The 17,859-nt window shown below is 48.3% G+C and overlaps 1 protein-coding gene across 2 annotated transcripts in view; it reads left to right on the forward strand.

Moving 5' to 3' along the window:
- Positions 1–17,859, forward strand: part of rftn2 (raftlin family member 2) — a 128,569-nt gene that overhangs the window by 81,885 nt on the left and 28,825 nt on the right. For both annotated transcript variants that reach the window (XM_038789078.1, XM_038789079.1), the window contains 2 exons: positions 10,437–10,558; positions 13,605–13,708. In XM_038789078.1, coding sequence (XP_038645006.1) covers positions 10,437–10,558; positions 13,605–13,708 — 226 coding nt within the window. The remainder of the gene's footprint in view (positions 1–10,436; positions 10,559–13,604; positions 13,709–17,859) is intronic.

Below are 17,859 nucleotides of genomic sequence, written 5' to 3' on the forward strand. Positions count from 1 at the left end.
AGCGCAGGCCTGGGGGGGTCCAAGTCCGTGGGGGTGAGGGAGATCGCATTCCACGCTGCCCAGGAGGCCGCCGCGCGGTCGGGGGAGTCCGCGCGAGCATCCCGATTTGCAACGTCTAGGGAGGAGGCGAGGGCCTGTGCCTCCGTGAGGCTTAAAGTCTCTCTCTCTAAAAGCCTTTGGCGGATCTGTGAGGACTGCATAGCTGCAACGAAGGCGTCTCTGATCAGAAGTTCGGTATGCTCGGCAGCAGACACCTGAGGCCAGCCGCAGTTCCTCCCCAGCACGAGGAGGGCACGGTAAAATTCGTCCAGCGACTCACCGGGTATTTGCTGTCTCGTGGCCAGTAAGTGCACATGGTGGGAACGTAGAGGTTATCCCCGGAACACAGGCAAAGGATAAGTGTTGAAGTAGCTGGTAAGCTATTGTCTAAAATACTCATTGTTGAAAGTCCTTGCTGTCAGTGATTCAGGAAGCCACTACATTTACATGGTGTCAAGAGGTTGGCACTATGGCTCAAGAATTTCACTGCATCCACATACTCGTCTTTGATGAAAATATTGCAGATAGTTGATAATCGCCCCTGCTTCTACCACCTCCCCCGGCAGCGAGTTCCAGGCACCCACTACCCTCTGTGTAAAAAACTTGCCTCATACATCTCCTCTAAATCTTGCCCCTCACACCTTAAACCTATGCCCCTTAGTAATTGACCCCTCTACCCTGGGGAAAAGTCTCTGACTATCCACTCTGTCTATGCCCCTCATAATTTTGTCGACTTCTATCAGGTCGCCCCTCAACCTCCTTTGTTCCAGTGAGAACAAACCAAGTTTATTCCACCTCTTCTCATAGCTTATGCCCTCCATACCAGGCAACATCCTGGTAAATCTCTTCTGCACCCTCTATTAAGCCTCCACATCCTCATGGTAGTGTGGCAACCAGAATTGAACTCTGCACTCCAAGGTTCTAACTAAGGTTCTATACAGCTGCAACATGACTTACCAATTTTTATATTCAATGCCCCGGCCAATGAAGGCAAGCATGCCGTATGCCTTCTTGACTACCTTCTCCACCTGTGTTGCCCCTTTCAGTGACCTGTGGACCTGTACACCTAGATCTCTCTGATTGTCAATACACTTGAGGGTTCTACCATCTGTGCTGCATGTTCTAAAAATATTCACTGTATATTCCCTACCTGCATTAGACCTTCCAAAATGCTTTTCCTCACATTTGTCCAGATTAAACTCCATCTACCATCTCTCCGCCCAAGTCTCCAAACAATCTAAATCCTGCTGTATCCTCTGACAGTCCTCATCGCTATCTGCAATTCCACCAACCTTTGTGTTGTTCGCAAACTTACGAATCAGACCAGTTTCATTTTCCTCCAAATCATTTATATAGACTACGAACAGCAAAGGTCCCAGCACTGAGCCCTGCGAAACACCACTAGTCACAGCCCTTCAATCAGAAAAGCACCCTTCCATTGCTACTCTCTGCCTTCTATAACCTAGCCAGTTCTGTGTCCATCTTGCTAGCTCACCTCTGATCCCGTGTGACTTCACCTTTTATCATAGGATTTATCATGGAATTTACAGTGCAGAAGGAGGCCATTTGGCCCATCGAGTCTGCACCAGCCCTTGGAAAGAGCACCCTACCTAAGTCCATGCCTCCATCAGAAACCCACACCTCCACCCTCTCCCCGTAACCCCAGCTAAAGGCAATTTATTATAGCCAATGCACCTATTCTGCACATCTTTGGACTGTGGGAGGAAACTGGAGCACTCGGAGGAAACCCACGCAGGCACGAGGAGAACAGACAGTGACCCAAGCCGGGAATCGAACCGGGACCCTGGAGCTATGAAGCAACTGTGCTAACCACTGTGCTCCTGTGCTGCCCTTTTGTACCAGTCTGCCATGATGGACCTTGTCAAAGGCCTTACTGAAGTCCATATAGACAACATCCACTGCCCTACCTGCATCAATCCTTTTTGTGACCTCATCGAAAAACTCTATCAAGTTAGTGAGACACGACCTCCCCTTCACAAAACCATGCTGCCTCTCGCTAATACGTCCACTTGCTTCCAAATGGGAGTAGATCCTGTCTCGAAGAATTCTCTCCAGCACTTTCCCTACCAGTGATGTATGGCTCACCAGCCTGTAGTTCCCTGGATTATCCTTGCTATCCTTCTTAAACAAAGGGACAACATTGGCTATTCTCCAATCCTCCGGGACATCACCTGAAGACAGTGAGGATCCAAAGATTTCTGTCAAGGCCTCAGCAATTTCCTCTCTAGCCTCTTTCAGTATTCTGGGGTAGATCCCATCAGGCCCTGGGGACTTATCTACCTTAATATTTTTCAAGACGCCCAACCCTTCGTCTTTTTGGATCTCAATGTGACCCGGACTATCTACACACCCTTCTCCAGACTCAACATCCACCAATTCCTTCTCTTTGATGAATACTGATGCAAAGTATTCATTTAGTACCTTGCCCATTTCCTCTAGCTCCACACATAGATTCCCTCGCCTGTCCTTCAGTGGGCCAACCCTTTCCCTGGCTATCCTCTTGCTTTTTATGTACATGTAAAAAGCATTGGGATTATCCTTAACCCTATTTACCACTGACTTTTCGTGACACCTTATAGCCCTCCTGACTCTTTGCTTAAGTTCCTTATATTCCACACAGGCTTCGTCTGTTCCCAGCCTTCGAGCCCTGACAAAAACATGCCGGTCCTGAATTCCTTTCAACTGACATTTGAAAGCCTCCCACATGTCAGATGTTGATATATCCTCAAACATCTGCCCCCGAAGTGCAGTGTTCTTTTAGGTGGGAGAGACTGCCTTAAGAGCAGAAAGCAGGCTGCGCAACATGCCATTAGCACAATGCTAACAGGCCCCCTGAAGAGTTCAGAGGCAGCCTTCAGCATAGCAGATGGTCAACCCTAAGGTACAAACATGGTAATGAGCTGACAGCCAGATGTACATGCAATCCACCACCAATCCAAATCACAAACCTTGGGCTGGATTCTCCGACCCCCCGCCGGATCGGAGAATTGCCGGGGGGTGGCCCGCCGACTGGCGCGGCGCGATTCCCGCCCCCGCCGGACAATTCGGCGGGGGTGGGAATCGCGCCGGTCGGCGGGCCTCCCCAGGCGATTCTCCGGCCCATCTCATGATGAGCCGAAGTCCCGCTGCTGTAATGCCTGTCAAGCCGGCGTGAATCAAACCACCTACCTTACCGGCGGGACTGGCGGCGCGGGCGGGCTCCGGGGTCCTGGGGGGGGCGCGGGGCAATCTGGCCCCGGGGGGTGCCCCCACGGTGGCCTGGCCCGTGATCGGGGCCTACCGATCCGCGGGCGGGCCTGTGCCGTGGGGGCACTCTTTTCCTTCCGCGATGGCCGACGCGGAAGTGACCCCCTCCCCTGCGCATGCGCGGGGATGACGTCAGCAGCCGCTGACGCTCCCGCGCATGCGCGGACTTCCGCCGGTCGGCGAAGTCCCTTTGGCCCCAGCTGGTGTGGCGCCAAAGGCTTTCCATGCCAACCAGCGGAACGGGAACCACTCCGGCGCGGGCCTAGCCCCTCAAGATGAGGGCTTGGCCCCTAAATGTGCGGAGGAATCCGCACCTTTGGGGTGGCCCGACGCCGGAGTGGTTCACGCCACTCCATCCCACCGGGACCCCCTGCCCTGCCGGGTAGGGGAAAATCCAGCCCCTTATGTACATCAAGGGAGTGGACCACTGTTTGGCTTCTCATGTTGAAATCAATTCAGGTGCTGTTGCCTTTATTTCCATCATTATCACCATTCAGCATGTGACCCAGTGCTTCATGGTAATCTCGCTTTTTTTTTACATTAGTCAGATGTTTCAGAATTTAATAGCGAACACTTTTAGTGGTCTTATTCTACAGATTGAAGAAACATGAATTTACACCCACACTTCTCACGGGGCAAGTTGATCATCTTAGCTCAAGGGGCTGGTCAAGGATGATCCATAGAATCCCTACACTGCAGAAGAACGCCATTCGGCCCAATGAGTCTGCACCAACCCTCTCAAAAGAGCACTCCAGCTAGGTCGACTTACCTGCCCTGTACCCTTAACCCCGCACATTAATTATGGCCAATCCACCTAACCTACATACTTTCATATCTTTGGACTGAGGGAGGAAACTGAAGCACCTGGACAAAACCCATGCAGACACGGGAAGAATGTGGGCGGCACGGTAGCACAGTGGGTAGCACTGTTGCTTCACAGCTCATGGGTCCCTGGTTCGATTCCCGGCATGGGTCACTGTCTGTGTGGAGTCTGCACGTTCTCCCTGTGTCTGCGTGGGTTTCCTCTGAGTGCTCCGGTTTCCTCCCACAAGTCCCAAAAGACGTGCTTGTTCGGTGAATTGGACATTCTGAATTCTCCTTCTGTGTGCCCGAACAGGCGCCGGATTGTGGGGACTAGGGGCTTTTCACGGTAACTTCATTGCAGTGTTAATGTAAGCCTGCTTGTGACAATAAAGATTATTAAAAAAGGAATGTGCAAACTCCACACAGACGGCCACCGAAGACTGAAATCGAACCCAGGCCCCTGGCGCTGTGAGGCAGCAATGATAACCACTGTGCCATCCTGATTGGATTGGATTTGGTTTTTTTTACATAGATGAGTACCCAATTCATTTTTTTTCCCAATTAAGGGGCAGTTTAGCGCAGCCAATCCACCTAGCCTGCACAGCTTTGGGTTGTGGGGGCGAAACCCACTCAAACACGGGGAGAATGTGCAAACTCCACACGGACAGTGACGCAGAGCTGGGATCGAACCTGGGACCTCGGCACCGTGAGGCAGCAGTGCTAACCACTGCGCCACCATACTGCCCTGGATTTGATTTGTTCATGTGTACCGCGGTACAGTGAAAAGTATTTTTTTGCAAGCAGCTCAAACAGATAATTTAGTATATGAAAGAAAATAAACGAAAAAGAAAATACATATAAGAGCAACACAAGGTCCACAATGTAAATCAGGTGAATCATACAGGAGTGCAGTATTAATCAGATCAGTCCAAAAGACGGTCGTTTAGGTGTCTGGTAACAGCAGGGAAGAAGCTGTTTTTGAAAGTCCCGAGTCCTGATATGTGATTTCATACAAGAAAACTGGGAAAACCATTACACTCTTTGTGCACCAATAGTGAGATTGGACTAAAATGGGATTAAGCAAACTGTCTATTATCTCTGCCAATGATGAAACTTAATATCAGGAGACCAATAGATATCAGGCGCATCTTACTGTGTCATGGGCCATCTGTCTTCTGTCCGTGTGTAATGTGAGTTTTTATCTTATGAAACAAAAGTAGAAAATACTGACAATCTCAGCAGGTCTGACAGCATCTGTGGAGAGAGGTGAGCTAATGTTTCAAATCTGGATGACTTTGTCAAAGCTAGAGAAACTGGAAATAGAATCAGATTTATACAGTTGTGGGTGGGGGGAGCTGTCACAGTGGGGCTGGATAGAGGGCCAGCAATAGATGGAGATTGACAAAGATGTCATGGAAAAACAAAGGCAATGTAAATAGTGGTGATAAAAGGGTGCTGATAGTAGCACATTGAGAGATCAGAATGTGTTAATGGCAGACACTGCTGCCTCACAGTGCCGAGGGCCCGGACTTGATCTCGGCCCCGGGTCACTGTCCGTGTGGAGTTTGTACATTCTCCCCATGTCTGCGTGGGTTGATCCCCACAACCCAAAGATATGCAGGGTAGTTGGATTGGCTATGCTAAATTGCCCCTTAATTGGAAAAAAAAGGTACTCTAAATTTATTTTTAAAAGAATGTGTTAATGGCAGAACAGAGGTAAGCAGTGTGTCAAAGGACAACCTGGAACAGGGAACAAGTGGTGCAGAGGGTGGGGGAGAGATAATGGTTAGGGAAAAACAGATTGATGGAAGAAATTAAAGTAAATTGATAGAAATAAAAATGGGGTGAAGGTGGAGGAGAGAGTTCACAGCTGAAGTTGTAGAATTCAATGTTAAGTCCGGAATGCTGTTACGAGCCTATTCAGAAGATGAGGTGCTGATCCTCCAGTTTGCACTGGGCTTCACTGGAACATTGCAGCAGGGCAAGAACGGACATGTGGACATGAGAGCAGGACGGTGAGTTGAAGTGGCAAGCGACAGGAATATCTGGGTCCTGCTTGAATACAGACCAAAGGTGTTCTGCAAAGCAGTCACTCGGTCTGCGTTTAGTCTCTCCAATGTAGAGTAGATCGCATTGGGAGCAGCAAATCCAGTAGACCAGATTGAAGGAGATACAGGTGAAGCACTGCCTCACTTCAGAAGTGTTTGGGCCCTGGGAGGATGAGCAGGGAGGAGATAAAGAGGTAGGGGTTACACCTTCTGCAATTGCATGCAAAGGTTCCGTGGGAAGAGTGTGAGGTGTTGGAGTGATGGAGGAGTGGATCATGGTATCCTGGAGGGAACGGTACCTGTGGAATGCTGAGGGGGCGTGAGGGGAAGATTTGTTTGATGGTGGATTATGCTGGTGATGGCTGAACTAACAGAGGATGATTCTTTGAATGCGGAGGCTGGTAGGGTGAAACGTGAGGACAAGGGGATCCTATCCTGATTCTGGGAGGGAGGGGAAGGAGTGAGAGCAGAGGTGTGGGAGATGGGTCAGGCACGGTTGAGAGCCCTGTCGACCACAATGGATGGGAAACCACGATTGAGGAAGAATGAAGACATGTCAACAGCATCGTTTTGGAAAGTGGCATTATCGGAACAGATGTGACGGAGGCGAAAGAACTGGGAGAATAGGATGGAGTCCTTACAGGACATAGGTGTGACGAGCTGTAGTCGAGGTAGCTGTGGGAGTCGGTGGGTTTGTAGTGGATATTGGTGGACAGTCTATCCCCAGAAATTGAAATATAATGGTCAAGGAAGGGAAGTGCCACCAAGAGACCATGTGAAGGTGATAGAGGGGTGGAAATCAGAAATTAATCAATTTTCCCAGGTCCAGACGGGAACATGAAGTAGCACCAAAATAGTCGTTGATGCACGGATAAGAATTGTGGGATGGGGCCAGGGTAGAACAAACAAGGACTGTTCCACATACCCCAGAAAGAAGACAGGCCAAACTGGGACCCATGCAGGTACCCAAAGCCACTCCTTTGGTTTGGAGGAGAATGAGACATGTGAAAGAAGAAATTGTTCAGTGAGAAGACAAGTTCAGCCAGACCAAGGAGAGTGGTGGTGGATGGGGATTGTTTGGGCCCCTGTTCAAGGAAGGAGCGGAGCTCCTCAGACCATCCTGGTGGGTTATAGAGGTATAGAGGAATTGGACATCCATGGTAAAGAGGAGGCGGTTAGGACTGGGGACTGGAAGTTGCTGATCTGATGTCGAGCATCAGAGGAATCGCGGATTTGGTGGGAAGGGACTGGACAAGAGCAGAGAGTATGGAGTCAAGATAGGAAGAAATACATTCGGTGGGGCAGGAACAGGCTGACACGATGGGCCTACGGGACAGTCCTGTTTGTAGATTTTGGGGAGGAGGTAGAAGCGGGCTGGGGCTGGAAACTGTGGAGGGAAGTTCTCCATAGGAGATGAGGTCAATGACAGTCCTGGAAATAATGGCCTGATGCTCGGTGGTGGGGTCATGGTCCAGGGGGAAGTAGGAGAAAGTGTCTGAGAATTGGTGCTCAGCAGCTGCAAGGTAGGGGTCGGTACACCAGACAGCAGCCCCACCCTTGTCGGCGGGTTTGATAACAAAGTCAAGGTTGGACCTGAGAGCGCGGGGTGCAGCAAGGTCAGAAGGAGACAGTTTGGAGCAGGTAAGAGGAACAGAGAAATTAAGAGCAGAGATGTCACACTGGCAGTTCTGAATGAAAAGATCAAGAGCAGGTAAGCAGCCGGAGGAGGGGTCCAGGTGGAGTGAGAATACTGGAGGTGTGTAAAAGGATCTGTTAAATGGGGGAGGACTCTTTGCTGAAGAAGTGAGCACGGAGACCAGGTACAGCATCGTGTTGAGCCCAAATTTATTGAGGCAGGTGTGGTGATATGCATAGTAATGCATAAAGTTAGATACACAAATTCCAACACTCAGGTGGGGACAGAGGTCCACCAGGTGACTCCACAGAACTGGCAGTTGGTAGTAAGTCGTACCAGAGGCTAGTCACATTAGAAGTAGTTCCAGGAGAGTTCAAATTATTCGTTACCATTTGTACTATAGTTCATTAGTTATTTTTCCACGTGTTCATTTGTTAATAAACTATCTGACCATTTAAAGAACTAGATGTTCTGTGTGCATGCATCTTTACCACGGCCATAACACAGAACATAAAAGTAAGGGTTTGAATCTGAGTTCTTTGCTGAGTACAGCACATTCAGCCTGAGAGAGGGGAATGTCAGAAGGTATGGGGAATACACGACAAGTGCTGGGGTTAGAAGGGATGCGGTCTGAGACAAGGAAAGGGGTAGAGGGTCCTGGATGGCTGTTGGTATTGGTGACATGTTTGAGCTTGCATTCATGAACCCCTGAAAGGAAGAGATAAATGTTTATTGTTAAGGCACCGGATGAGACAAAGTCTCATGAAGCAGGTTTTTAAAGGAAATATTTCACAACACTGCTGAATAATTACATTCTTGAATTCCCCTTGTTTAAAGTTAACTGCCTAGGTTAACTTTCTCTTTATCTCTTTATCAATAATACATAGTCAATCTGCATATAAATTTGGTTTGGAAATTATCAGGAGCTCAGAAATGTTACATTCTCAGTAAAATAATGAGGAAGCAATATCGTGATCTCGTCTGGCAAGTTGAAAAACTTACATGAATGAATAAGCAGTGTTAGTTGCAATGACAAAAGATGGTGTCTCACAACCAATAACTATTTATCACTGTAACTGGAAACAAAAAAGACAAGATGAAGATATAAGTTTGTTTACTCGCATTTCTACATGAACAAGTACTGTATTAGGATTATTCGCCATGGGTGTGTTTCTGGAATTGAATTTAATAAACTTTAGCATGGTGGTATGTAATGAACTAAAGGTGAGTGCTACATAGTTAAGAATCACTAGGGAGTGAAGCTTAAATATGTGGTAACACGTTATTGCTGGACAGCTTTTATAGCATGTCAGGTGTCAACTTTTATCCAAAAATCAGTACATTCTCCCCATGTCTGTGTGGGTTTTTTTGGTCCATCGAGTGGATGTGGGTCTATGTGTGGATTTTTGATTTTTTTTTGTGTTTTCTATGTTCTTGAAATACTCACTTCTATTCCTCAACTGAGCCATCAGGTATTCCACCTTACGGTGGTGGAGTAGGGGCTGGTTTAGCACAGTGGGCTAAACAGCTGGCTTGTAATGCAGCACAAGGCCAGCAGTGCAGGTTCAATTCCTGTGCCGGCCTTCCCGAACAGGCGCCGGAAGGTGGCGACTAGGGGCTTTTCACAGTAACTTCATTGAAGCCTACTTGTGACAGTAAGTGATTATTATTATTATTTCACCTGTGGTAACAAATTGTGTGCCAAAAGCATCACTGTACAGTGTCACACCAAGATACTCAGCACTGACACATAAGGAATGGTGTTGAGGTTCTGTGCGTAGCTGACACACAACCATTAACAAGCTAGATAAAGCTAATGCTTGGCCATTCCAGTGTAAGTAAACTTTTAATGGTGTGATAAGTCTTAATTGTTGCTAAACAATCTCTTGGGCACGGTGCCCAAATGTGGAGACCCATTCACTTATAATTATTGGAGACTTTTTAAAGTAAATATTTTTTAAATGTTATCTTTTTGCCCCACTTCCTGCCTTTAATCATTTTTTCTATCCCTCTTTGCTTCCTATACATGATTTGACATCAAATTAAACATTGTAACTGGCATTTCCTGGTTCAGACTCTGCTCAGCTCAGTATTGACCCTGGTTAAGGAAATACACAGTTGACTGCCTTGTGCATCAAGGTCCCAGATCCTCTTGAATAATAATTAATAGCCGTTATTAGTGTCACAAGTAGGCTTACATTAACACTGCAATGAGGTTACTGTGAAAATCCCTTTGTCGCCACACTCAGGCGCGTGTTCGTGTACACTGAGGGAGAATCCAGAATGTACAATTCACCTAACAAGCACATCTTTCGGGACTTGTGGGAAGAAACCGGAGCATTCGTAGAAAACCCACGCAGACATGGGGAGAATGTGCAGATTCCGTACAGCCAGTGACCCAAGCCGGGAATGGAACCTGGCACTGTGAAGCAACAGTGCCTACCACTGTGCTACTGTATCGCTTTAAAAGCTTTTGCACCAAAATGGCTTTCTAATCACAACATGTTCCAGTGTTAAAGAAACATTAGGAAGTCTGCAGGCAAATGTAACTGGAATAATAGGCTGTGTTCTACGTGCACCACTACAACATTTGCTCAATTGATTTTGTCAATATTACTTTATACACTCATTTTCACTTCTAGGAGACTATTTATCGAAGTCGGTAGATGGAATGTTTATTTATGAAGAAAATCATTTGGGAACAGTCGAGTCAGGCAAGGTACCAAATGATGCAATTGTTGTAGAACAGTGGACTGTCATTGAGGTAAGCTGGTCCCTTACTTTGTTCCATATTTAACATTTCAATCATATGGGGCGATTGGGCGGAGAATAGATTCCGACGGCAAATTTGCGGCAGGCGCCGATTTGACATCAAATCGCTATTCTCTGTCATCTCGACAGTGGCATCAATGCAGTCCGGAATGCAGGTGCAGTAAAAGCCATTGGCATATCATTAGCAGGCCTGACCTGGTATTCTCTGGGGTCTCTGCGATTCTCCGCCTATGATGGGCCGAGTTCCCGACGGCGCAGTGCACTTGTGCTTTTAAAAATTGTGAAACCGGCGTCGGGGCTGCTGAGGGGGGCAGAGGGGTATGGAAAGCGCCCAACATCGCCATTGTTTGCTGACAGTTGTGCTGCTGGCAGGAGGGCTTCTGCCAGGGCTGAGGGGGGAGTCGTGGGGGGTGACCAAGAGGTGGGTTGTGAGGTCGGGATGGACAGGCATGGAACACCATTGCTACAGCCGGAAAGGCAGTCGTGCAGCTGCGCACGCCACTGACTGCCCACTGTGAATGTAGGGCTAAGGGTTGTATAGATGTCCCACTAGGTCACCTCCCTGGGTGCCCTCTGGCACCAGCCCACCCATCACCTGTATGGGCACACACCAGCGCAGCCAGTGCCATCTTGTTGGTTGGGATTTGTGTGTGTGGGGATTGTAACATGTATATGCAGCGTGTCAGCCTCCCGAGTGTCAATCACGGACCCGCCGAATCCTGCACCATTTTTCATTGGAATCGATCGTGTTCCACATGGCGCTAGTGCTAGCCCCTCAACGGTACTTAATCAATCAAGGGTGGGCGCCAGTTTTGCTGTCATGAAAGTCCGCGAATCCTTTGTCAGCGTCAACAACGGATAATCCCACTCATGGTATCAGTAGCTGCAGTTAGAGGGGGGACAGTTAAGGGGTGGGAGTAGCAGCAGATCTGAGGGGGGGGGGGTCAGTGCAGAAGGGGTGTATCAGCAATTACATGGCGGGGGAAACAGTTGAGAAGTTAGGGGTAGGGGGGGAGTGGGGTGAGGTAGTGGATAGCAGCAGCTCCGCAGACAAAAATTCATAATTGATTGTCAGAAGAATGCTGCTGGATTGCAGGAATGAATGTCTGTCTGAGTGTTGTTTAGATACCGCGCCTGAACCTTGGATCCTGTGAGATAAGGCAGGGTTGTTGACATCTCCTGCTGCATAATTGTCAGGGCCCTGTCTCTATGAATGGTTAATAGACTGGCTGCCCTGTGATTGCCCATGGCCGGTCACTCCACTCCAAGTTCCTGCACACTCACCAGCGAAGCCAGTTTCCAGCCTCTAACTCATATACCTACACCTCCACATCACACCACCAAACCTCAGCCCCTCACCTCCAGGGAGGGAAAAGTAACTTGTGTGATTCTTGCCTAGCACACGATTACTGAAAGAAAAAGATTTGTGGACTGTAAGACACAACAAATTATTCTAAACTTTTATCGATCTTGGTTGGACGAGTTTGAGCAACCTACCTTTAACAAAATTGAAGTACCTTGGTGACGGTGCAGAATGACTGCTGGGACTAGTACTTTGTGTTAAGATTCACAAAACTATTTTCATTGGACAAATGATTGAAAAGAGACATGGTACTGATCTTAAAATGTTGAGGGTCATTGTGTGTTTGTGGAGATTTAGCACAATGATTTTTGGGTTTGGGGATTTTAGATGCAAGGGTTAGGTTGGAGAAGCTGGGGTTCTCCTCCTTAGAGAAAAGGTGATCGAAGGAAGATTTGATAGAGGTGCACCAGATTATGACAGGTTTAGATAAAGTAGACAAGGAAAACCGGGACCCGTTAGCTGATGGTGCAAAATCTAGGGGAGCAAGTTGTAACGGCCTGGGACCCACTGCCCATGGGGATGGTGGAAGTGGAGACGATGAACAATTTGAAAAGGAAATTGGATGGGCACTGACTAACCGGAGTGCTTCACTGAGAGCTATGATGTGGAGATGCCGGCGTTGGACTGGGGTGAGCACAGTAAGAAGTCTTACAACACCAGGTTAAAGTCCAACAGGTTTGTTTCAAACACGAGCTTTCGGAGCACGGCTCCTTCTTCAGGTGAAGAAGGAGCCGTGCTCCGAAAGCTCGTGTTTGAAACAAACCTGTTGGACTTTAACCTGGTGTTGTAAGACTTCTTACTGCACTGAGAGCTGGCATCGAATCGCTGGACTCAGTAGCTTCCTGCTGTGCCATAAATGACATAATTTAATACAAATAAGTTATTTAACTTGAATATTGAGAATTGAACCAGCGGGCATGGAGACACAACTAAAGAGTTTAATTTAACTGGAGCAGTGGTTAGAGTGGGGACTTAATGTGGAGAACTTTCACCCAAATGAATGAATAAATATGGTACATTTCATGGTGAAATAGAAAGATCAGATTTTATGACTCACGTTCCTTACTTGCAAATTCTGACCCCATGTGAAAATGATGGGCTTCGAAGAGGGTATTAGTTTTTCCAGACGCTAGTCATGAAGTGGAAGAACTTGGATATTCATCCTGGGATGCCCATTATTGGTTATGTGAAAACCCAGAAGGATCCGTAACTAGAGGACAGGCTTAAAGACAACTGGCAGAAGAACCAGAGAGGAAATGAAAATAATTTGAGTTTATAAATGCAGCAAGTTGTCCTGACCTTTGGTGCCTTAAAGGACGATGGGAGCAGATGCAATAGTAACTTTCAGAAGGGAATTGGATATATATTTGAAAAGGAAAATGTTATGGGGCAAAGGAGGAGCAGCTGAAAAATTGGACTAACTGCAAATCTCCAAGAGTAGCCATAGGCCTGATGGACCAATTGCCTTTCTTCTGTGCTGTATTGTTCTATATGAAGTTACTAGGATACAGGGAAGGGTGGAGGTGTGGGCTTAAGTAGGGTGCTTTTTCCAAGGGCCGGTGCAGACTCGATGGACCAAATGGCCTCCTTCTGCACTATAGATTCTATGATTCTAATTTATCTTTGAATTATTTTGGTAATTGATTCTTAGTCATAACTTTATTTGTTCTTACAGGATTGTGAAGTAAAGACTGATTATGGCCCTTTGCTGCATACACTGGCAGAGTTTGGGTGGCTGGTTACGTGTGTGCTAGCCACACCTATCATTCGCCATGACAGGTAATATGGGTTGGTGGGCAATTGTTTTGATGTCTTGTAATATTTTTTCCAGTTCATATTTGAAATATTAATTCTAATTTAAGTAATGTCTGTCAACATTCTAAAAAAAATTTTTTAAATCTTTTATTGCCATTTCCCATATTTATAAACAGTTGTATATATACACATCAAATTTTTCTCGCCCGCGCTAATTTCCTTTATGATACAGAGATGCTTAGTTTGTCCTTCGTTTAACTGACCCTACGTGCATTTCGTTGCCCTCTGTATCGGTCTATGGTTCCTCCCCCTTCCTCGTTGCGTGTCGTCGTCGTCCCCCCCCCCTTTCTTTTATCTGCTGGACAGAATGAAAAAAAAGGGGGTAGCCTCATCTCTCGTGGTTTCCCCACCTTCCTTCGCCCCCCACCCCACCTCTTATTAGGTTACTCCTCGTTGCTGGCCTCGAGGAGATTTTTGAACAGATCGACAAACTGCCCCCAAGTATCCAGGAAGCCTTCCTCTGACCCTCGGGTGGCGTACTTAATCTCCAGATGGAGAAATTCCGAGAGGTCAGCGAGCCAGTCTGCAGCTGTAGGTGATGCTGCCGATCGCCAGCCGAGCAGAATTCTCCGGCGTACGATCAGGGAAGTGAAAGCAAGAGCGTTGGCCCCCTTCCCCATGTGTAACTTTGGCTGCTCCGATAGTCCGAAGATTGCCACTATTGGGTATGGCTTCACCCTCACCCCCACAACCTTGGACATTGCCTCGGAGAAGGCTGTCTCGAACCCAGCAAGTTTGGGACAAGCCCAAAACATGTGGGTGTGGTTGGCCGGGCCCCTCTGGCACCGCTCACATTTGTCCTCCACCTCCGGGAAGAACCTGCTCATTCGGGTTCTGGTCAGGTGCGCTCTATGCACCACTTTGAGCTGCATTAGGCTTAGCCTGCACTGGAGGAGGTGGAGTTCGCTCTGCTCAGTGCTTCGCTCCAGAGTCCCCACCCTACCTCTGTCCCCAGTTCGTCCTCCTATTTTTGTCTGGTCTCGTCCAGTGGTGTTCGAGCTCTATCCAGTAGCTGTCCATATATTTTCCCACATAGCCCCCCCCTTCTCGTTGCTTGTGCCTATCAGGTCCTCTAATAGTGTGATTTCTGGGGCCTCGGGTACCCTACTGTCTCCTTGTGGAGGAAGTGTTTTATTTAGAGGTGTCTCATTTCCTGTCCTTTGGCTAGCCTCCACTTCCTCGTCAGTTCGTCTAGTGTCGCCAGTCTGTGCCCTACGTAGAAGTCCCTGACCGTCAATGTGCCCCCGTCCCGCATCCACCTTTTGAAGGTGGTATCCAGCATGGCTGGGGGGAATCTGTGATTGCCGCATATGGGGGCCATAAGGGACATTTTGGTTATCCCGAAGTGTTGTCTCAGCTGGGTCCACGTTCTCAGCGTGGCCGCTCCCACTGGGCTCGTTGTGTATCTTGTTGAGGATGGGAGTGCTGCTGTAGTCAGGGCCCAGAGGGTCGTTCCTTTACAGGATGCCTCCTCCATTTGTACCTAGTCTTTATCGGGTTCTTGTACCCATCCCCTCACTCTTCCTGCCTTGCTGCCCAGTGGTAGTATTGTAGGTTTGGTAAGGCCAAGCTCCCTTTGATTTTCCTTCTTTGCAGTGTCTGTTTGGGAATTCTCGGGTACTTACCCCCCCACACACACACACACACAAAAGCCATGATTCGACTGTCTACGTTTTGGAAAAAGGCCTTGGGGATAAAGATCGGGATGGATCTAAACAGGAAGAGGAACCTTGGCAGTACGTTCATCTTGATCGCCTGCACTCTCCCCGCCATTGAAGGTCCTTTTTTACTTCCTCCACCAGGCTGGTTAGGTTCCACTTGTTCCACATCTCTGGCTATCTGGATACCCAGGTAGCGGAATCTGCTCTGGGCTGTTTTAAACAGGAGCCCCTCCAGCTCTGTTCCTCCCCATTTGGATTCACTGGGAATGCCTCGCTTTTGCCCAGGTTAGGTATGTAGCCCGAGAAGATTCCAAACTCTTTCAGTATTTGCAGTATTGCCTTCAGTCCCTCCTGTGGCTTTGAGACATAGAGGAGCAGGTCACCTGCATAGAGTGAGACTCTGTGCTCTCTGTCTCCTCTCCGGATTCCCTTCCAGCTTTTCGCGTCCACAGGGCTATCGCCAGAGGTTCGATCGGTAGCACGAACAAGAGTGGGGACAGGTGGCAGCCCTGTCTTGTCTCTCTCTGTAGCTGGAAGTATTCAGAGCTGGTGGTGTTAGTTCGGACACTCGCTTTGGGAGCGTTGTACAGGAGCCTCACCCAGGCGGTGAACTCCGCTCCTAGCCCAAACCGTTCCAGTACCTCGAGGAGGTATTTCCATTCGACTCTGTCGAAGGCCTTTTCTGCGTCCAGGGAGACGATCACCTCTGTTGCTCTCTCCCCCGGGGGCGGGGGGGGGGGGGGGGGGGGGGGGGGGGGGAGGATCATTATTATGTTCAGCAGCCACCTGATGTTCGCTGTGAGCTGCCTACCCTTGACAAAGCCCGTTTGGTCCTGTGCAACCACCTCTGGTACACAGCCCTCCAGCCTTTTGGCCAGGACCTTTGTGAGTATTTTCGCATCCACGTTCAGCAGTGAAATGGGTCTGTACGATCCGCATTACATCAGGTCTTTATCCTTTTTGGGTATCAGTGAAATTGTGGCCTGCGCTAGCGTTGGGGGCAGGGTGCCCCTTGCCAGTGAGTCCTCAAACATGTCCCTTAGGTGTGGGGCCAGGACTGGTGTAAATTTTTTGTAGAAGCCCGCAGGGAACCCGTCGGGTCCCGGTGCCTTCCCCGCCTGCATGGAGGATGCTCTCCATGATTTTTCCCAGGTCTATTGGTGCTTCCAGCTCCCCCCGTCTGTCTTCCCCCACAACTGGTAGTTCCAGTCCGTCTAGGGACTGTTTCATCCCCACGTCCCCGTTGGGGGTCTCGGAGGCGTACAGTCCCCGGTAGAAGGTCTCATGCCCGATTGACCTCCTTGGTTCTGTTACCGCCTGCCTCTGCTGTCCTTTACCTGCGCTATTTCCCTCGTGGCTGCCTGCTTTCTCAGCTGGTGAGCCTGCCTTGTCTCTGCGTTCGGACAAGGTCCCCAGTGTCTGGCAGAGTTGGTGCACAGCTTTCCTGGGGGAGAGCAGGTTAAAGTCCATTTGCAGCATTTTTCTCTCCGCCAGCAACTCAACGGTCGGGGCCTTGGAGTATTTTCTGTCGACTTCCAGAATGGAGTCCACCAGTTGTTGCCTGGCCACTCTCAACACTGTAATATTGAACACCTTTCCACTTTTAACACCTGTTCTGACCACATAAGGATGGATGAAATTATTCCCCTGTTCTCTCACTCCAGGTTTAACCGTAACAGGGTTTTTTTCAGAATTCAGAGCGGATTTGCTTCACCAATTCTGTAAGAGGCCCTTTCATGCTTTTGGGTTGCAAAGAACTAGTCAGATAGGTTTTCTTAGGTTAAACAAAGAAGATAAGTTGGTTGAAATTATTTCCTGAACTGTAAAAAACTAGACAAAGTGCAACCATATAGTCACATACAACTAGTTCAGATGACAGAGTAAGAGGATTATAGGATTTTTCACAGCTCAGAAAGTCGGCAGGGAGTGGAGTTAGCGCAAACTCAGGGAGGAGGAGTTTTAAATTACTTACCTCGGGGATTCGCAGCCGAGTCTGCAGGGAGCAGAGTTGGCACAAACTCGGGGAGGAGGAGCTTCAGAACAATAAATATAAATAACTTACCTGTTGGGTATTGGGGACTGGGGAAAACAACTGAAAAGTGACGTCACAGTGAAACAGAAAGGTGTAACAAACCCAGAGAACCATGGATGACCAGAGACATTCAGGATACCATGAGATGGAAAAGAGAGGCTTTTAACAAACATAAGTGGTGCAAGTCTGCAGAGGCATAAGTGGAATGCACCAAATGCAGGATGGAGCTTAAGAAATCAATTAGGAGAGCAACGAGGGGTTGTGAGAAATCTCTAGCTGATTTAGGGAAAATCCCAAGATATTCTATAAATATATCAATGGGAAGAGGATAACCTGGGAATTAATAGGGCCGATTAAGGACCAAGGGGGAAATCTGTGGGTGGAGCCAGAGGATACTGATAGGGTGTTCAACGAATATTTCA

The sequence above is a fragment of the Scyliorhinus canicula genome, chromosome 2 (genome assembly GCF_902713615.1).
Source record: "Scyliorhinus canicula chromosome 2, sScyCan1.1, whole genome shotgun sequence".
NCBI classification, from domain to species: Eukaryota; Metazoa; Chordata; class Chondrichthyes; order Carcharhiniformes; family Scyliorhinidae; genus Scyliorhinus; species Scyliorhinus canicula.